Source organism: Gossypium hirsutum, chromosome D11 (genome assembly GCF_007990345.1).
Source record: "Gossypium hirsutum isolate 1008001.06 chromosome D11, Gossypium_hirsutum_v2.1, whole genome shotgun sequence".
Taxonomy (NCBI): Eukaryota; Viridiplantae; Streptophyta; class Magnoliopsida; order Malvales; family Malvaceae; genus Gossypium; species Gossypium hirsutum.
The window spans coordinates 67736695-67758757 of NC_053447.1; the positions used below are offsets into that span (position 1 = coordinate 67736695).

General features: G+C 32.6%; 2 protein-coding genes across 2 annotated transcripts; both read right to left on the reverse strand.

Moving 5' to 3' along the window:
* Window positions 1-1826: 1826 nt before the first annotated feature.
* Window positions 1827-3473, reverse strand: LOC121223275 (disease resistance-like protein DSC1). Its single transcript, XM_041104420.1, has 2 exons — window positions 2673-3473; window positions 1827-2582 (listed from the first exon to the last, which is right to left on the reverse strand). The coding sequence occupies exons 1-2, from the start codon at window positions 3468-3470 to the stop codon at window positions 1827-1829; spliced, it is 1554 nt and encodes a 517-aa protein (XP_040960354.1). The 5' UTR covers window positions 3471-3473.
* On the reverse strand, window positions 3474-6935 carry LOC107937876 (disease resistance protein RPV1-like). Its single transcript, XM_041104421.1, has 5 exons — window positions 6319-6935; window positions 4978-6079; window positions 4688-4728; window positions 3888-4131; window positions 3474-3755 (listed from the first exon to the last, which is right to left on the reverse strand). Exons 1-5 carry the CDS (start codon window positions 6804-6806, stop codon window positions 3474-3476), a joined length of 2157 nt encoding a protein of 718 aa, XP_040960355.1. The 5' UTR covers window positions 6807-6935.
* Window positions 6936-22063: the final 15128 nt, after the last annotated feature.

Here is a 22063-nt window from a genome sequence, read left to right on the forward strand (position 1 = left end):
CAGAATTTTGATTGTAAGGTTATAACATTCTCGCTGTAAAATAGAGGTGAACATTTGATAATTTCATTCTAATCATAATTGTGCACCAATTATAAAGTCAAAGGAAAACTGCGCACCAGTCAAATGGAATTTCCTTCAATCTATCCTCTATTTAAGTTAGAGGAAAAGATGGTCCAGATGAGATGATACTTGAAAAGTTTAATGTTGAATTAAAATGAATTCATTATTCATGTCACGTTAATATCATTAAATTATCGCTTTAATCAATATTTGCAATAAAAAATCCATAATTTGACTCAAAATAAAATGTTGAGGGTTAAATTGTCGAAAAGAAAAAAATAAGGGTCAAATTGTTAAAATTTATAAACTCGAATAACCTCCCTAGTTTAAAAGGTTTTATTGACATTACAATTAGATTACTATTTTTACATTTTGAAAAATCAAATTGAAAAAATTTCATTTAAAATAATATAATTTACATTACATTATATGTAAAAAAAAAACAACTAATTATATATTAACATAATCTATATCAAATTTTAATTCTCAAAATTCATCCGAGCATATAATCTCCCCAAAATTTACATTTTTAGACTTTTTTTTATTTTTAAAATTTTAAATTAGTAAATATAAAATTACACTTTAATTTTTCTAAAATTGATAAAAATTTGATTCAATTATTTAAAATTTATAAAGATATAGACTATTAAAATAGTTAATTGTATTTTTACTATCGTAAAAATTATTATTTAATTTTGACTTCCCTAAAAATTCTCAAAATTCGTCCGAGCATATAATTGCGTAAGTGTCTGCTTCCATTTCAACTTGATAACCTTTGCTGGTCCTTCACTTGCACGATCCTTTGAGCAAACTTTCTTGTTTCTATTGGTCTAAGGGATAAACATAAAACACCAAGATTATTTTTGTTTCATTGAGATAATCTATATCACTGGTATATTAATTTACTTCAAATCGAGAAATTTTTCTTAATATCGTAGAAAACGCAATCGTTGAAAATCTTGCTCACGTTAAATAAAAACAAAAAATGAATCTATTGAATTTTAAAAAAATATATTGAATATGAATATATTTCTCACATAGAAAAATTTTTCCTATTAATTAAAAGAGTATACTTTATATTCATATTTGAATAAGTGTTAAAAATAAGTAAAGAGTTGGAATAATATTATTTATACTTCAAGCCATGAAATTTAAATGCTACTTTTATTAAAAGGAATTAAACCTATTTAAGTACTATTAAGGACTTATATTTAATCTTTCAAATATATAAAAACAATTTTGATATATTAAATTGAGCACATAAATAGATCTCAAATAAAAATGATGATTTTTAACTCAAGTGAAATTAGAATCTAATCCTCATTTGAGGATTTTCACATTTTTATTACGCGCTTTGTTATGGAAGATATTCTTTTTTCTCCGCATTTTTGTCACAAATTGATTATGTTTACTTCAGCTTAGCAATAAAATATAGATGTAAGTGAATATATATATAGTGAAATAAAAATTTAATAAAAAATAAACTAATATAAATGTAGACATTTCATGAATTAGGAAAGAATTAAGTGACAAATTTTTAATGGTATAAAAACCTATGTTATCAATATTTGCAATATGCATAGAATATGCACTCATGTTCAATATGAGTATGAATAAAGATTTTAATACTTTTTGATATATAATAGAAAGAGCATATCTCGTTAGTAAATAAATTTAGAATGATTACTTTGAATGAAATAAAAGCTACAAATGTGTAAAAATAATAATAAAAATCAATAGGAGGTTGGTTAAGTAGTTTACCACAGTTAATGCTTCTTCCCCTGTTGGCGCACCATAAAATTGAAAAATTTCTGCATCCGTTTTGGTTGCGGCCCTTCTTCCTCCGCTTCATCGTAGATATTAGCTTTTCGTTTTATGTGCGAAGTGCTATCTGTTGATCCATCGTTGTGAGCAGAGTGTTGATGGATGTGTTCAAAATTTGGAGAAGATTGAGTGGTATGGCACTGCAACTCTTTTATTTCTTCCAAATCTTTCTCATACACTATTCTAACACCACACTTCTTCACCTTAATTCCGTATCCAAATAGATTTGTGAAACGCACCTCAAGCTCATCCCATTTCTGATCTAAGCAATCTGGTGCCCATAAATTATTGGTTTCACAATGACCATATAATTCATCCTCCCAGGAATGTGAATATAATTTATCACGCGACCAATAACGAAGAAAAATGTGATCTTTCATTATGGGCTCGTTATATCTTTTACCCACCATCCAGCCGCTCCCATCAATCTCTCTACGATTTCTACCTCGAAAAATAGATCCATTACAACTGGCTTCTTCAGAATTTCTAAAATAGATAAATACTCCACAACAGGTATGCTCGTCATCCCTTGAAGCATCATTATTGACAAAAATGCAGCAACAAGCAACTCCAATCCATTGACTATCTTTCGGAACGGGTATCTTAATTGAAGAGTCACTTTTTTGTTGGCTAAACCATTCTGGGATTTCACTTCCGGGCATCATAATATCTAACTTTTTTCTTGAATTTGCAAATGCCTGCAAAACAAAACACAAGTCGTTTGGTAACTAAAACCATAAATTCTCAAGTATGAGATTTTGTAAGGGAGAATAAAGAGATTAATCGACCTTAAGATATTTTTTCAGCAGTGTTAATGCATTGATATTCTCAGCCAATTTGAAGCAGTTAATGGCTCTAATGATACCCCTATCCTCTAAATTGCGCACTTTTGATGGACTTGCAACTACTTCAAGTGAAGAGCAATCATCTATACGCAGATTTGCTATACTTGTTAGAAGCTCTGGCAACGATTTAAGCATCTTGCAATTTGATAATCCCAGTAACTTAAGCCTGCTAAGTTGAGTAAGAGCCAAAGGAATGGTGATGAAATAGTTACCCCTAAGATAAAGATAACTCAAAGAGGATAGACCATGAATATCTGCTTCACCAAGTGTGCACATGTTGCAATTTGACAAATCAAGAAACGAAAGCTTCGAGAGCTGAGTAAGAGATGCAGGTATGCTGATGAAATTGTTACCACTAAGATCAAGATGTATCAAAGAGGATAGACCAGAAATATCACGTGGAATATCTCCTTTACAAAGATTGCAGTCCCTTAGATTTAGCTCTCTTAATGAACTCAAACCTGACAACAAAGGCAACATCGGAGCTATGGGATTCGTCCTTCTTCCTTGGATTACCTTGAAAAGAAAAGGCAAATTTGATCGTGACTTATATGATGGTCCCTTGCATCCAATGAAAGACAAAACTTTAAGACTTTTCAATTTAGAAAAGAAGGATGGTGGTTCTTTTATGGATGTTTCACTCAAGTCAAGCTCTTCCAAAGATTCTGCTTGCTGCAAATTCTCTGGTAAATATTCAACTTTGAAACAACCAGAAAGATGAAGAGTTTTTAGATGTTCCATTTTTCAATCAATCTCTGGAAACCTTTCAAGATTTGAGCAACCTGAAAGAATTAATGTTTCAAGAGATTCCATTCCAATTTTGGTTGGAAGACTCCTAAGACTTTTGCAGTCTCTGAAATTCAAAAGTTTAAGGCTCTTAAGCACTCCGATTGATGGATGGACATCTACTAATCTGGTACAACCTTCCATAATCAAAGCTTCAAGTTTTGGTGCTGTTGTGAAGTCAGGTGTCTTGATCAGGTTTTGGGACCCTTTGAGGTTGATCATTTTCAACTTAAACAAGGGCTGTTGAAGACAATAATAAATTAGGCCGAAGACATAATAATGCTAATGTTTGGTTTTTTTTACCTTAATCAAAGTTTAATCATTTATATTAAAATAAGCTAAAACACAAGAATAAGATGAGTTAGTTCTTACTCTATCCCCCTTCCATAGTTGTTCAATATGACTATATGGTAAAAGAAGTGCCACAAGATTATCTGGGTGGAAGTTTGAAGGCAAAAATTTTAAAGGGTATCCTGTCCAATCTAAAAGCCGTAATTCAGTAGAAAGATATTTGAGATGATCATCACAATTTGATACGCAAAACACTTTGAGCAATCTCAAATTTTTCATCTTCGAGAAGGTATCGGTGCTCAAATTGAACGTCTTGCTCGATTCCCTAATAATCATGAGTAAAACAAAAATGAGCTTCAAAATATACAAAAACATTGAATATCTAAAAGCTATGTTACATCGAAATTTTTTTATGTACCCACGTTCAGTACTAATATGTAATGCATATATAAATATGGTATTGCGATATAATTGAATATATTAGACAATACTTAATCTAACACTTATTTCACACTTTTAATTACCTAAGCCTAAAAAACCTAGAACTAATATTTTTATTTATGTTTAGTGCATTGATGTGTAATTCTATACATTACTAGCGAAATGATGGCATTATTTGGATTTACTTTTGAAAACTTTTAATGATATGTTATGGCCTAGTTCATAAACCATTAATATTAACAAAGACAATGACATTAATTTTTTTATAATTTCTTTTGAAAGAGTACTGTGTTTTTTATAAATTTCATAAATATAAGATTGAAAATTTAAGCATTAAAAATGTGTTTGGTTAGGTGAAAAAGTGAAGGGATATGAGAATAAAGTATGCTTGGTAGAAAAAAAAATGAGAGAGATGATCATTTACGTGTATGTTTTCCTACCATTTATTGTCGATGATCATGCTTTCAACCACTTCGGTAGCCTAGAAGTAATCAAGAATAGACAATAAGAAGATAAAATATATGCTCTAAATTGTACGATAAAACATTATCACAATATTTTGGTTGGAATATAGTAAATAAAATATTTTCTAATGAAAGTAATTCAATAAAATTAAAGCTACTCAATGTCACTTAAGGATCAATATATAAACCAATTAGACTAAGCTTTGGATTTACATCATATATTAATAAAAGAAATTTTTGTATGTAATTTTTGTTGAATGATTTACCGTGTTTTTTGTTAGGACATGATGGACATCCCTTTCCTTCCATAATCTACAACGTTTTCCGGGTTCATCAACACATTTTTCTTCAACAATTTTTCTTCCCATTTCTTGCAACAAGGCATGCATCCGCAAATATTGGTTGTCATTACTGACTTTTATGAGAGATTTCTTAATGAGAACATCGACTCCAATATCGGGGAAAAACCCACAACCATCCAATACTTTCATTACCAAATCTTTCTTCTCCCCATTGAAAAAGCATGCTATATCTAGAAATATATTCTTCTCCCTTTCTTCCAATCCATCAAAGCTAATTCTTAGTGTGTCAAGAATTTCTTTGTTAGAATCTTGTTTAAGTCTTTCGATTGCACTTCTCCATTGAACTATATCTCTACCACACAAAAATGAACCCAAAACTTCAAGAGCTAAGGGAAGACCACCAGCATAATGTACAACATGTTCAGAAAGCTCAATGAAATCATATTTCAGCGTTGTATCACTATCAAAAGCTTTCAAATTGAAAAGCCTAAGTGCATTGTTGGGATTCAGTGTTGTAGGCTTATACACATCATCGATTCGATAAGATCTGAGCAAATGTTCATCTCTTGTTGTTACAATGATCCTACTCCCTAAATTGAACCAATCACGCCTTCCAACCAAGCATTTCAAGTGTTGTATGTTATCAACATCATCAAGAACAACAAGAACCTTTTTACCAGACAACCTGTGGCTAATTATGGCATTCCCTTCATGAACATTGAAAAAATTGAAGCATTCATCCGGAAAGATTTGAGAAAGAAGTTGTTTCTGTAAAGAAACAAGTCCATGTTTGTTTGAAACTTCTCGAATATCAGCAAGAAAGCATTTACCTTGAAAATGAGGTAACATTTGAGTGTAAGCAACCCTCGCAAGAGTTGTTTTACCGATGCCACCCATTCCGCAAATTCCTATAATGCGGACATCGTCTTCCCCAATATTTATTTTCGAATATAACTCCTCCAAATGTAAACTAATTCCAACCAACTCATCATGAACAACTGGATATGTCTGACATAATTTTGCTGATATCTTCTTAACAACGTCTCTAATAAACTCTGATTCGTGCCTACAAAGAAATTAAAATCCGATATGCACTTTTTCATTTTTAGTTTAGTGAATCATGAAGTATAATATGGTTGGAAGCAAACAAAAAGCATGAATAAGACAGTAAGATATATTATAGCATCAAAATACACAACTTGCTAGTTAGTTGAAATATGGGAATTCTCAATTAAACACAAAATTATAAAAAAACAATTTTTTAGTCATTAAAATTAGGAGATAGAGAAGATAAGAAAGAAATACCTATTATTTAAATGCCATCCCTTGATGTTAGCCACTTCAGTCAAAGCATTTCGCCACTTTTGGATCTTGTCTTTACCTTCCTTGTATCTTTCTTCGTGTTTGGCAAAGGCTTCTTCAACTTTTCCTTTTTGTTTTCTTAAATCAGAGGGATCCACATCGTAGAAAATTGGAAATACTTTATGACCCTTGTCATTTTTTTGTTTAACAATCTCCGCAAGCTCCTCCAAGCACCAACCTGAAAAGGCATAGGTCTCGGAAAAAACGATTACCGAGCACCATGATTGCTGAATTGCGTTGAAGAGTTCCGGTGTGATCTCTTCACCAGTTTCCAACCTTGGATCATCTCTAAAAGTGACGATCCCAGTTCTATCTAGAGCATCGTAGAGATGATCCGAAAAATTCTTGCGAGTATCTTCACCTCTAAAACTCAAGAACACATCGTATTTCTTTCTAGAAATGGATGAGGAAGTCGAAAGTAACGACGACATGAGGATGTATGAGAAGAAAAATATGTGGATGTAGTGTTCAAAATCAGTCGCTCAATACCTCCGAAACAATAAGTATATGAGCATGAGGGAAGAAAAACAGATGAAATTTCGAGGGAAGAACAAAGGGAGTAGGTGAATCTATCAGTATAATAATATCTATGAAAAGGGAGTATTTATTATTTTCTTTTGCCTGAATTATATGGTTCTCAATAAATTAATGAATTTAATTTTCAGAAAAAATTGTAGGCTGCTTTTTGTGAACTCTCACCTTCTTGGAGTCTTCCCGGAAAGAGTAAGGCTTTAGCCTTAACATTAATACAATATTATGGCACGTTAACAATTAGTTTTGTCACAATTCAAGTACGATATATTTTAGAGTAATTACAAACACTTAATATGATAAGGAAATTAAACCCGGATGGTCTAAAGCGACGAGCAAAAATTGACAAAAGAATCGAACATTCCCCAAACTAGAGAGGACGACAATAAAATCATCTCTAAAATCACTTGCAAAACTAAGATTATATGCATAAACACACTTATTAAATAATTGAAAACAATATATAAAACTTAACAACACGAAAATAGATCCTACAATTATCATCAAGTAACGTGTTGGACAGTTTGTGTTTTATTTTTTTATTATTTTATATTATCATATCTACTTTATAATCAGTAGCTTATGTTACATATGTGATTTTACGCATTTAATATTTGATTAAATTTTTTAAATATTATACTTTTAATTGAAGTGATTAGTATAAAATAATATTTTTTATTTAAATTATTAAATATATGTAAAATATATTAATTTATCAATTCAAACAAATATTATAATAAAAAGTTTTTAAATAATAATTAAATAATTTTTAACATATTCCACATATATTATAGTTTTCCTTTAGGTAGCTAATGCAATGTAATATTACTCAAAATAATAACTACTTAACATAATTGTCAGCAACCTCTTGGCCTATTTACAAAAGCTTGGTTTTGTAGGTATGAGAGTTTGTGTTCAATCCTAAGCAATCCTATTTTCCTCCCTTAAATATATATAAAAAATTGAGCACAATAAACTCTAACAATCATTAAGTGATAATTATAATGATAATTTTAAATTTAGTAATATAAAAAAATAAATATCTTTTTCAAACTCGTTGTTTTATATATTACAAATTAAGTATTAAAATTGTTTTTTACGTGTCATAGCATTTCACCACCATTTGATCTTATCTTTTATCTTCCTTGTACCTTTCTGCCTGTTTGGTGAAGGCTTCTTCAACTTTTTCTTTGTTTTCTTTAATCGGATGGATCCACATCGGGGGCCATAGATGAGCCTTAGATGTTCTTTCCGAGAAGACTCCAAGAAGGCGAGAGTTGTTAATATTTATGGAGTTTTTCTTGGTTAAAATGTGCCAGAAGTCCCTGCATTTTTTATAAAATTAAAATTTAATTCCTATACCATTAATCACTAAATTATAGATAAATTTTTGCAGGTATCTTCACCTCTAAAACTCAAAAAAACATAATATTTCTTTCTAGACATGGATGAGGAATTCGAAAGTGACGATGACATGACGGTTTATGAGAAGAAAAATATATATGGATTTAGTGTTCAAAATCAGAAAATAGATGGCTCATGAGGAAGGAGAAAAACAGATGAAATTTACAGGAAACAACAAAGGACTTGTCTAGGAAATTAGTGTATATGTTTCCCACCTTTTACTTTTCCAAATGAGTCTATCTTCATTATAATACCTATGAAAGGGAGTCGGTAACAATTAATTAAGAGTTTTTTTTCATTTCTTAAATCTTAAAATCAATGTTGAGACATTAATCAAGCCTAAACTTGTCTCCTTTAATGATATAAGGGAACAGCGAAGATTTTTGTCAGCAATTTCTCTAAACATTTCCATTTTTTTCTTCCAAATGAAAGCGCGTAGGTGTGGAAATTGGGGGATGATAGATGAGTGATATTAGATGTTGTCTCCATGTTGCGCGGAAGCGTGTGAAAGAGTAAAATTATTGTACTGCAAAATCACACTAAGTTCAATTCCCAGGAAAGAGAGGTGGATCACGAGGATCGCTTACATACCAGATCTTTCCTAGCCAGAATATCCCTCTATCGTAATTTAATAGCACAATAAATCACTACAATGACACTTGCAAAATATGCAGAACAAAAAATAAAGAACACTAGAATTTTAACGAGGTTCAGCAAATTTTGCCTACGTCCTCGGGCACTACCAAATATATTTCACTCCAAAAATACAAGTGAAAGTTTACAAATAGGGAGAGAGAACAATTGCCTTAAGTAGAGAATGGCAAGTGTGGGATGAAGAAAGTAAGAAATGGTTAGGCCTATTTATAGTTGAGGTTCAAGGATCAACTTGCAATGTCCCTATACAATTAGGGACCAAAATTGCAATTATCCCATGCCAACTTTTAACCCAACTTGCCAACCAATTTTACTTTCTACTTTCGGTGCCCACCCTTTTTGACTTTTCAAACAATGGGTGGGTTCCAATAATCTCCACCTTGAAGATTTGATTAGGATAATCTTATCTTCACACAATTCTTTCTGCCTTTGACAACAGTACTTGATAGTGCCTTCTTCAACTGTTAAACTTGCAGGATATTAATCAAGTTCAAACAATGTTCGAACTTGGTTGCTGTTACCACCTTGGTCATCATATCTGCGGGATTATTTGCAGTCTTGATCTTCTGAAGACAAATTTTCCCCTCTTCAATAATTTCCCGCACAAAATGGAATCGTACGTCGATATGTTTTGTACGTGCATGATAGACTTGATTCTTTGCTAAATGAATAGCACTTTGACTATCACAATACACGTTAATATGCTCCTGAACCAACCCCAAGGTTTTAGCCATACCTTGTAACCAAATAGCCTCCTTTACAGCCTCTGTTACAGCCATGTACTCGGCTTCTGTGGTTGACAATGCAACTGTAGACTGTAGTGTAGACTTCCAACTTATTGGTCCTCCAGCAAGTGTAAACACATAACCGGTGGTTGATCTTCGCTTGTCCAAATCACCGGCATAGTCAGAATCAACGTACCCAATAACACCTTTACCAAGTGTATTATCCTGCTTGAACAGTAATCCAACATCCACGGTCTTCTGAATATACCGTAGAATCCATTTCACAGCTTGCCAATGTCCTTTTCCAGGATTATGCATATACCTGCTCACTATACTAACTGCCTATGAAATGCCGGGTCTTGTACACACCATTGCATACATCAAGCTACCCACTGCATTAGAATACGGAACTTGCAACATGTATTCTCGTTCCGTATTCGTCGAAGGAGATAGTTGTGCAGAAAGCTTGAAATGAGAAGCCAACGGGGTACTTACAGGTTTGGTCTGCTCGTTCATGCCAAACTGCTGTAGTACTTTCTTCAAATACTGCTTCTGAGACAAGCTAACTCTGCCATGAGCTCTATCTCTACATATTTCCATGCCGAGAATCTTTTTAGCTTCTCCTAGATCTTTCATCTCAAACTCGAGATTGAGTTGAGTCTTCAATCTTTCAATCTCAACTTTGCTCTTAGATGCTATTAGCATATCATCAACATATAAGAGCAAGTATATGAAAGTTCCTTCTTGTAGCTTCTGAAAATACACGCAATGATCAAATTTACTTCTTGTGTACCTTTGCCCTTTCATGAACTGATCAAATCGCTTGTACCACTGCCTCGGAGATTGCTTCAATCCATAAAGCGACTTTGTCAGTTTGCAAACCCAATTTTCTTTTCCAGCAACCTTGAATCCATCTGGCTGAGTCATATAGATTTCCTCTTCCAAATCACCGTGTAAAAACGCGGTCTTCACATCAAGCTGAACTAGTTCAAGATCATATTGCGCAACCAAGGCTAGCAAAATCCGAATAGACGAATGCTTCACAACTGGAGAAAACACTTCATTGTAGTCTATTCCTTCTTTCTGAGCGTAACCCTTTGCTACCAATCTAGCCTTGTATCGAATTTCATTTTTACCAGGAAATCCTTCCTTCTTTGCATATACCCATTTGCATCCAATTGCCTTCTTTCCCTTGGGCAGTCTCACCAACTCCCAAGTCCTATTTTTATGAAGAGACTGCATTTCTTCATTCATAGCTTGCTTCCACTTTACACCATTAGAGTTACTTATTGCTTCTGTGTAAGTGGAAGGAACATCATCATCTGCAATTGGAAGTGCATAGGCCACCATATCATCAAAGCGAGCAGGCTTACGAATCTCTCTTCTTGGCCTCCTATATGCAATTGAATCTTGTTGCTGTAGAAGTTCTTGGGTCGAAACTTCTTCATCATTTGTTCTTTCAATATTAGCTGGATCATCATTAACCTTTTCAAACTCCACCTGCTGCAAAGTACTACTGGTTTTGTCATCCTTTTGTGAATCCTCGTTCTTCATCATGGTTGATTCATCAAAAGTTACATCTCTACTGAAAACAATCTTCCTTGTATCAGGACACCAGAGACGGTATCCTTTTACACCACCAGTTATACCCATGAATAATGCTTTCTTTGCTCTTGGGTCTAACTTAGATTCTTTTACATGATAATATGCAGTGGAACCAAAAACATGTAAAGAATCATAATCAGTAGCAGGTTTACCAGTCCACATCTCCATAGGAGTTTTTCCATTTATTGCAGCTGATGGCAATCGGTTAATTAGATGGCACGCATATGTAACTGCCTCAGCCCAAAATTCCTTGCCCAATCCAGCATTGGACAACATACATCGAACTTTCTCCAGTATAGTCCGATTCATGCGTTCTGCCACCCCATTCTGCTGTGGTGTATCTCGAACAGTGAAGTGTCGCACAATGCCCTCATCTTGACATACTTGTAGAAATGGATCATTTTTATACTCAGTACCATTATCTGATCGAAGTCGTTTGACCTTTCGACCTGTCTGAGTCTCCACCATCTTCTTCCACTTCAGAAATGCATCCAAAACTTCATTTTTTCTTTTCATTAGATACACCCATACTTTTCTTGAATAATCATCAAGAAAAGTGACAAAATAGTGCATACCTCCCAAAGAAGCCACTTTGGTAGGTCCCCACACATCACTGTGAACATAGTCCAGAATTCCTTTCGTATTGTGAATTGCTGAACCAAATTTTACCCTCGTCTGCTTGCCCAGAACACAATGTTTACAGAATTCCAATTTGCAAGAATTTGCACCTTTCAACAAGCCTTGCTTCGCCAAAGTCTGCAAAGCTTTTTCACCAGCATGTCCCAATCGCCTATGCCATAACCTGGTAGCCTCTGAATCTGCATCTTTCGCAGAAACTGTTGATGTTGATCCAATAACTGTACTTCCATTTAAATAGTACAAGTTATTTCTTCTAGTGCCTTTCATCACCGTCAATACCCCAGCTACTACCTTTAGTAATCCATCTCTCAAAGTGATTGTGAGCCCTTTAGATTCTAGGGCCCCTAATGAGATGAGATTTTTCTTCAAGCTGGGTACATAGCGAACATCTGTCAGAACTTGGATTGAGCCGTCATGGTTCTTCAATTTGATTGTACCTACACCCATTGTCTTACAGGCACTATCATTGCCCATAAAAACAACTCCACCTTCTAGTTCTTCAAGACTAGAAAACCAGTCCTTATTAGGACACATATGGTAAGTACATCCCGAATCCAATATCCACTCATCCGTTTGACATGCCATTGCCATGCCAACCAAGCTAAAGTCTGACTCCTCATCATGCTCCGCTACACATGCATTAGAAATAGACTTGCCCTTTTGTAACTTAGGACAATTCTTTTTCCAATGCCCTTTCTCACGACAAAAGGCACATTCATCTTTGGCGGGTCTCCCTTTGGACTTACCCCTTCTACCAGGTTTGCTGCTGTGTGAACGACCTCTTACTGTTAAGACTTCTGCAGTTGTATCTCTGTGATCTCTTTTATCTTTCTTTCGAGTCTCAGATCTATACAACGCACTACAGACTGCATCAAATGTGATTGAATCTTTCCCATGAAGCAATGTGGTGGTAAGATGATCATATTCATCAGGAAGGGAATTCAACAACAATAATGCCTTGTCTTCATCTTCAAATTTCTCATCCAAATTTAGCAAGTCTGCTAAAATTTTATTGAATGAGTTCACATGGTCATTCATCGACATACCGGGTGCATACGTGAACCGAAAAAGTTTCTTTTTCATATAAAGCCTATTTTCAAGACTTTTCGTTAGAAACTTTTCTTCCAATGTATCCCACAGCTTCTTCGCTGATGTCTCCCTCATGACGGAGTACTTCTGCTCTTTGGCCAAACATAGGCGGATTGTACCACACGCCTGTCTATTGATCTTGGCCCACTCCTTGTCATCCATCTTGTCAGGTTTTTCTTCAAGGGCTATATCCAGATCTTGCTGACATAAGACATCCAGGATCTCACACTGCCACATACCAAAATTATTGGTACCGTCAAATTTCTCTACTTCAAATTTTGCATTTGTCACAGTAGTCCTTGCTGATGACGATGCTGCTGCCATTTTTCTCCTCAATCCCAACTACTGTATACGTGAACAGTACCGTATACATGAATAGTGCCGTATACGTGAATAGTATTGTATACGTAAATAGTGCCGTATACGTGAATAGTACCATAAACAGTCGTATTCCCCAAGTACGAACCTGGCTCTGATACCAATTGTTGCGCGGAAGCGTGTGAAAGAGTAAAATTATTGTACTGCAAAATCACACTAAGTTCAATTCCCAGGAAAGAGAGGTGGATCACGAGGATCGCTTACATACCAGATCTTTCCTAGCCAGAATATCCCTCTATCGTAATTTAATAGCACAATAAATCACTACAATGACACTTGCAAAATATGCAGAACAAAAAATAAAGAACACTAGAATTTTAACGAGGTTCAGCAAATTTTGCCTACGTCCTCGGGCACTACCAAATATATTTCACTCCAAAAATACAAGTGAAAGTTTACAAATAGGGAGAGAGAACAATTGCCTTAAGTAGAGAATGGCAAGTGTGGGATGAAGAAAGTAAGAAATGGTTAGGCCTATTTATAGTTGAGGTTCAAGGATCAACTTGCAATGTCCCTATACAATTAGGGACCAAAATTGCAATTATCCCATGCCAACTTTTAACCCAACTTGCCAACCAATTTTACTTTCTACTTTCGGTGCCCACCCTTTTTGACTTTTCAAACAATGGGTGGGTTCCAATACTCCAGGAAGAATCCAAGAAAGAGTCCACAAAATTGAGCCTACAATAATTAAAAGTGTTGGACCGTTTGTGTTTTACATTATCATATTTACTTCATAATTATAAAGTATTAACTAATTGTGTTTTACATGCTTAACTAGTTTCTTATGTAACATACATCTAATTATTTTTATTTCATTAATTATATATTTATTTTATTAATTAGTGTATTTAATTATTATTTAAAGATACATGATTATTTATTTAAAAATGTTTATTATTTTATGTAATGTAAAATAATTAAAATATTTTATTAGACTTAACACATAATTTAGTACTTGAGTTTGACACATTTTCTAATGTGATACTTATGTTATTTTTTGGTCCAATCAGGTATCTGTATTTAACAAAAGTTATATATATTTTGACACCCAAAACTAAAGATGTTAAGTGTTTAATTCGAGTTTTAGGGTTGGTTTGATGAAAATTAATTGCTAATTATGTATTTTCATCAAACCAACTCTAAAACCCGAATTAAATCACAACCAATGGACTATATTTGACAAATTAAATGCAAAATTAAACAAATCCATAATTAACACTAAATTTATTCTATTAACAAAATCATGAAAAATTTAAAGTTAATAATATCAGCAATTAACTTTCATCAAATCAATTCCCAGACCCGAACTAAACACTAAAAGGTTAACATCGTTTGTAATGATCCAAAATTCACGGGCATTGGAAAAGTACATTATCGGGCCTCCGTCTTAGTAAACTGAATCATAAATAATTATTAGAAGTAATTATGAGTTTAGTTGAGTGCTTAATTAGGTATTAATTAGGTGAATTTAGTTTAATTAAGAATAATTAGAAAAAAGAACTAAATAGATTAAAGGATAAAAGTTTAATTATAGATCGAAAGAAAGTGTAAAGAATCAAAATGGCAATTAAGCCAATTCAAAAGAATGAGGCGGCATAAGCTGAGTAAGATTGAAGATTTTCATATGATATTTTCTATTAAAATTTCATTAATAATCATTAAGGTTTAATACTAAATAATAAATTATATTAATTGTTATTATTATTATTATATTATGAAATAAGTTAAACAAAGACAAATGTATGGTAGTGATTTAATACAAATGTATTGATAAAAGTATATACATTTGTAATAATTATATTAAATTATTAGATAGATATTTATTAGATAAATAATTAAATTATAAGATTTTTTTTGTGTGATAAATAAAATAAATGATGACAAATGTATGGTATAGATGATATTGTACATTTATAAATAAAATATATATGTACATTTGTAATATTATTTGTTGTTAAATAGATTTTTATTAAATAAATAAGATAATTGACAAATAAATGGTATAAAATTTATACAAGTGTAATAAAATAAATATGTACAAATGTAATTAAACAATTGATTTACTTAATATTTAAGCATAAGATATTTTATACTGATATTATATTAATTATTTAGTAATTAAAAAAAAGAACAAAAGAAATAAAGTAAAGTAAGTAAAAATAAAAGAAAGAAACTAAAGAAGAACAGAAATAGAGAATGAAACGAAAACAGGGGAGGAAAAAGGGAAAGAAAAGAAAAGGGGAAAATTGGGATTTTTAAGCTTCAAGTTTAATTGGTAAGCTAAATTTAGCCATTTTCTCTTAATTTTGATGTTTTAGAAGCTTTAAAACAAAGTTTTGTTGAAATTAAGTGGAGGTTATGGAAGTTCATAGGTTTTTGAACATGATTCATGTTGAACAAGTTGTTAAATTAGGGGTTTAGTTGATAGAATTTCTAGTTAGAATCGATAAAAGGATTAAATTGTAAACTAGGTTATAATTTTTACATAGTTGGGATTAAGTTATAAGAAGTCTTAAATTAGGGTTTAATTATGAATATTGAATAGTTGAGTTAAATATGGCAAGAAATTAAGTAGAAAAGAAGCATGAATTAAGCTAGAAATGTAAGTAAGCTTAGTTAGAATTAAATTGGGAATAAGTAGGAATTGAATAAAATTTAATTATTTTTATTATTTTTATAATTTAATGCTGTAATAAATAGTGAAAATAATTATTATTTTCGTAGCTAACAAAGAACTCGAGGCATCGAAATCGAAAGAAAAGGAGAAAGCTATTGATGACTAAAACGAGAGATTTACGGTTTGTATTACTATAATTCAAATTATTTATTATTACGGCTATATTTAAATTTATATGTATGGTAAGTGAGATATAAGGTAAGTGTTATTATTAAGTTGAAAGAAATTCAATTGAATGATGAATATATGTGTGGAATTGAAATGAATATTGACTTGAAAATGGAAAAGTAAATTTTGAATTAAATTGTGATTGAAAGTGAAAAAGTGAAATTGAATTGAAATGTGAATTTGGAGACCCTATTAAATATTCGGGCCGAGTCAGATATAGTTCGCATGCCATAGGATTGAAAGAGTTCAGGGATACTTCGACCTCGAGTCGATGAGACACTGGGTGTCACTATATTTCTTTGGATAGATTCGATGACGTACTGGGTACCAACATTCTTCGGGTTTGCCGATGAGACACTAGGTGTCAACTATTGCTTCAAACTATCCGATGAGGTACTGGGTGCCATACCGAAGTGTTTGGTTGGATCCGTGTATCCGTCAAAGTTCGAGTTTTGTTAATAGGGTAAATAATGAAATGACAAATTGAATGAGTTGATCAATCGAGCTATTAAATGAAACGAAAAGTTGAATTGTGAATTGAAATGTGATATGTGATTGAGAAATGAATCTAAGGTTCATGATGTGTCCAAGTTCCAAATTGTGGATATATGATATTAATTGATGAATTGTTATTGTAGAAATATGAAATTTGAGTTTAAATTTGTATGTATGATTTTATGCATTACATGTTTATCAATATTATAATTTGAATTATGGTAATATCACTGAATATGAAATACTCAGCGTACGGTTGTTTCCGTGCGCAGGTCATTAGAGTTCAAGGTCCAGTTCAGCATCCAGAAAGATCCCAACTCCATCAAGAAAATTTTGGTGATGTATTTCTTCCTTTTGTTTAAGTGGCATGTACTAGGTGATTGTACACGAGTCGTATATATATATATATATATACTAAATGATCTTGGTTGTTAATAAATGGTTATAATCTTTTGGATGATAAATAAAGTTTAAAGTTATAAATTAGTAAACTTAGTATTAAATCTTGAAATGAAATGAAGATATGAGTTAGTTTTTTTTACATGTTAACTTTAAACTTTTATAATTAAAGTTGTTGACACCATTTTTTTGATAAAACGGGGTTGACTTGGATTTTGAAAACGAAAACGAAAATGGGAGTCGCCACCAATCCTTTTTGATGAGGTGTGATCGGATCACCTCGAAAAGTGGTTGTTTTTAATAAATGATTTGGTTTTATTAAAACAACGATTTTGGTCTACGAAATTCAAAAAAATAGGTTCGGGAGTCGGTTACGTACGAGGAAGGATTAGCACCCTCGTAACGCCCAAAATTGGTACCTAGTTGATTAATTAATGTCTTAATGTCGAAGATTTAAAACTTTAAAGAGATTTAAAATACGATCCTTTATTGAAATATTGAAAGTTTTTGAGAAAAGGGCATATTTCATGTTAATCGAGAAAAAATTATATCCAGTAAGTTAGGACACAATGTCTTGAGTTCTCGATGCGCGAATGAATGCCAAAAATTTACTTATTTAAAAAGATATTTAATTATCTCGGGTTTAGAAAAGAGGTCATGCCTAGTAAGTTAGGACACGATCTTTTCTTAATTCCCGAGATCGTTTAAAACTTGAGAAAAAAAAGATCATGCCCGGTAAGTTAGGACACGATTTCTTCTTAATTTCCGAGGTCGTTTAAAGCGTGAGTTTGAAAAGATTCGTGTATTTAGATTTATTGTGAAAATCGAAACCCAGTAAGTTAGGGTACGACCTTCTCGAATCTAAACATGAGATTTTGCTTATTTGAAAGTCGAAACTTATGCGTCGAGATAAATTAATCTAATTTGGAATAGTAGAAATGAAACGCGAGGTTAATATGCGTACAAAGCAATATTGAATGCAATAGTAAAAAATAATACAAGCAACAACAATAAAAATAAATGGATAAAGAGGACAAATTAATAACACGTAGAATAACAAACATATGAACAAATTAGATTGAATATTCTTTCAAAAATAATAATGAAAACGTGAATAAATAATTAAAATGAGCATAAACAAAGTAATAAAAATATAAAAATATGAATATGTACATGTATATGTATGTGGAAATTATAAAATATAAAAACAAGACAACAAGGATATACATATATATATGTATGTACATAAATTGTAAAATATATAAATGATGTATGTGTATATAAATTATAAAATAAAAATGTATATATAAAGGTTTACATTTCAAAATATAGAGAATACATGAATAGGTATACGTATATTTGTGAAAAAGAAGATGTGTATGTAGATATATATAGTCATGTGTATAAATTATAGAACATATAGATATATATAGTCGTGTGCATAAATTATAAAACATATAAAAATATAAAATTATGTATATATGCATGTATATAAATAGGTTATACAAATATGTACGTATAGGTGTATATATGTGTTATAAAAGACATGTATAATATATACATAAATTATAAAATATAAAAGCATGAGAGTATATGTGTATAAATCAAAGATATACAGATTTTAAAGTTGTGAAATATAACAAATATATATGTATAAATATAAAAACATAAAATATGTGTGCGTGTGTGTAATATATAAATATATAACAAAATCTTAGAATAAAAAAACATAAATGAAATAAGGATAATAATACTAATAATAAATAATAACATGGTATGACAATGTTAAAATAATTGATTTAATAGAAAGAATGATTACAATATCAAATTAAGGGTTAAATCAAAAAGTAAACAAGATTTTTGGGCTGAAATTAAAAATAAAAAGCACAGGAGGACTAAAATCAAGACGCGCCTGAAAGGACGAGGACCGCGGAGGAAAATATCTCACACTGACTAAACGGTGTCGTTCAGGTGTTCTCCCTTCCAAACGGTTTAAGGACCAAATTGGAAACAAATAAAAATATGTGGCCAAATAAAAATAAAATAGGACCCGATTGTAACCAGCCTCAAGATGGGAAGGACTAGATACAAAAATAACCCTTTTAGTCCAGAAACACGCGGATCCTAGGCGGTTCGGGTCGGCTTTTGGGTTATGCTAAATGACGCCGTTTTAGCCAGTGATGCTAAGGTCTAAAACGACGCCGTTTTTAAACCCTATAAATACAGAAAAATCAACAAAAAAAACAGTATTACCCCTTATTTTCAAAAAAAAAAACAGAGAGTCTCTCTCTCGGCCTTCTAGTCCGGTCAGAGTTCGGCCGTCTCCCGATCGGCCGCCGTACGTGGTCCACCGTACACTGTGGTCGGAGTTCCGAAAAATGGGCTTTTTCGGCCTAAAATGATCTCTTGAACCCCGATCCGAGCCCCAAAATACCAAAAACACTCTCTAAAGTTAAGAAAAGGACGAGAAATGCCTCTGCCCCCTCAGGTCTGGTCCCAACGACGGAGAGCCACCCTCCGATGACGCGGTCATGGGATGACTCCGGTAAGCCTCTTTTTGTACTTTATAAAAAAATATAAACTGAGAAGTTGGAATAATATTATTTGTACTTCAAGCCATGAAATTTAAATGGTACTTTCATCAAAAATTAAACCTACTTAAGTACTTTTAATTCAATCGAAATTATGATATAATCCTCATTAAAAGATTTTCGCCTTATTATTACTTGTTTCGTCATGAAAGCTATCCATTTTTCTCCACATTTATATCTCAAGTTGATTATATTTACTTCAACCTGCAAATAAAATATAGATGTAAGTGAATATATATATAATGAAAATAAAATTTTAATAAATAAAAAAAACTGAAACCAATCAAAGTTTACACATTTCAATTATGTTAAGAGGAATGAATTAAGTGACTAAAATTTTAAATGGTATAAAAAAAACTATGTTTTCGACGTTTGGGATATGTATAGAACATGAGTTCATGTTCAATATCAGTATGAATAAAAATTTTAAAACTTTTTTGGTATATAACGAAAGGATCATATCAATACGCAAATAAGTCTAGAATAATTACTTTATATGAAATAAAAGATGCAAGGTTGTGTAAAAAAAAATAATGGGACAAGGTTGGTTAAGTAGTTTACCATAGTTAATGCTTCTTCCCCAATTGGCCCATTATAATTGCGGTCCTTCTTCCTCTGCTTCGTCATAGATATTACGTTTTCGTTTTATGTGAGAAGTGCTACCTACTAATGGATCATCGTTGTGAGTGGAGTATTGGTGGATGTGTTCAAAATTTGGAGAAGATTGAGTGGTATGGCACTGCAACTCTTTTATTTCTTCCAAATCTTTCTCATACACTATTCTAACACCACACTTCTTCACCTTAACACTGCTTTTAATGAAAGACAACTAGAGCTCATCGCATTTCTGATCTAAACAATCTGTTGTCCATAAATTATTGGTTTCACAGTCACCATATTTATCTTCCATGGAAATTGGATATAGTTTATTACGCGGCCAATAACGAAGAAAAAGGTGATCTTTCATTATGGGCTCGTTAAATCGTTTACCCACCAACCAGCCACTCCAATCAATTTGTCGATGATTTCTACCTCGAAAAATAGATCCATTACAGCTGGCTTCTTCAGAATTTCTACAATAGATAAATGCTTCACAATCGATAACCTCGATATCGCATAAAGCATCATTATTGACAAAACTGCAGCAAGAAGCAACTCCAATCCATTGACTATCTTTCCGAAGGTTGATAGGTAGGGGTATCTTAATTGAAGAGCCACTTTTTTGTTGGCTAAACCATTCTGGGATTTCACTTCCGGGAATAATAATATCAAACGTTTTTCTTGGATTTGGAAATGCCTACAAAATAAAACACAAGTGGTTTGGTAAATAAAACCATAAATTCTCAAGTATGAGATTTTGTAAGGGAGAAAATAGAGATTAATCAACCTTAAGATGTTTTTTCAGCAGTGGTAATGCATCAGCCAATTTGAAGCGGTTAATGGCTCTAACGGTAGCCCAACCCACTAAATTGCATCCTTTTGATGGACTTGCAACTACTTCAAGTGAAGCACAACCATCGATCCACACCTTTCCTATACTTGTTAGAAGCTCAGGCAAATATTTAAGCTTCTTGCAATTTATCAAGTAAAGAAACTCAAGCTTTGAGAGTCGAGTAAGAGATGCAGGTACGCTGATGAAATTGTTACCACTAAGATCAAGATCTGTCAAAGAGGATAGACCAGAAGTAACACGTGGAATATCTCCTTCACAAAGATTGCAGTCCCTTAGTTTTAGCTCCCTTAATGAACTCAAACCTGACAACAAAGGCAACACCGGAGCTATGGGATTCGTCCCTCTTCCTTGGATTACCTTGAAAAGAGAAGGCAAATTTGGTCGTGACTTATATGATGGTCCCTTGCGCCCATTGAAAGATAGAATCTTAATATTTTTCTATAGAAAAATGAAGGGTGGTGGCTCTGTTATGCTTGTTTCACTCAAGTCAAGCTCTTCCAAAGATTCTGCTTGCTGCAAATTCTCTGGTAAATATTCAACTTTGAAACATCCAGAAAGATGAAGAGTTTTTAGATGTTCCATTTTCCCACCAATCTCTGGAAACCTTGCAAGATTTGAGCAACCTGAAAGAATTAACGTTTCAAGAGATTCCATTCCAATTTTGGTTGGAAGACTCCTAAGACTTTTGCAGTCTCTTAAATTCAAAAGCTTAAGGCTCTTAAGCACTCCGATTGATGGATGGACATCTACTAATCTGGTACAACCTTCCATAATCAAAGCTTCAAGTTTTGGTGCTGTTGTGAAGTCAGGTGTCTTGATCAGGTTTTGGGACTCTTTGAGGTTGATCATTTTCAACTTAAACAAGGGCTGTTGAAGA

Excerpts from the sequence above, each read along its gene's own strand:
- LOC121223275 (XM_041104420.1), bottom strand. The coding sequence starts at position 3,470 with ATGGAACATCTAAAAACTCTTCATCTTTCTGGTTGTTTCAAAGTTGAA. Across the intron at positions 2,583-2,672 it reads TGCTGAAAAAATATCTTAAG|GCATTTGCAAATTCAAGAAA; the intron begins GTCGATTAATCT and ends TTTGTTTTGCAG.
- LOC107937876 (XM_041104421.1), bottom strand. The coding sequence starts at position 6,806 with ATGTCGTCGTTACTTTCGACTTCCTCATCCATTTCTAGAAAGAAATAC. Across the intron at positions 6,080-6,318 it reads GGATGGCATTTAAATAATAG|GCACGAATCAGAGTTTATTA; the intron begins GTATTTCTTTCT and ends ATTTCTTTGTAG. Across the intron at positions 3,756-3,887 it reads AACTATGGAAGGGGGATAGA|CCCTTGTTTAAGTTGAAAAT; the intron begins GTAAGAACTAAC and ends TGTCTTCAACAG.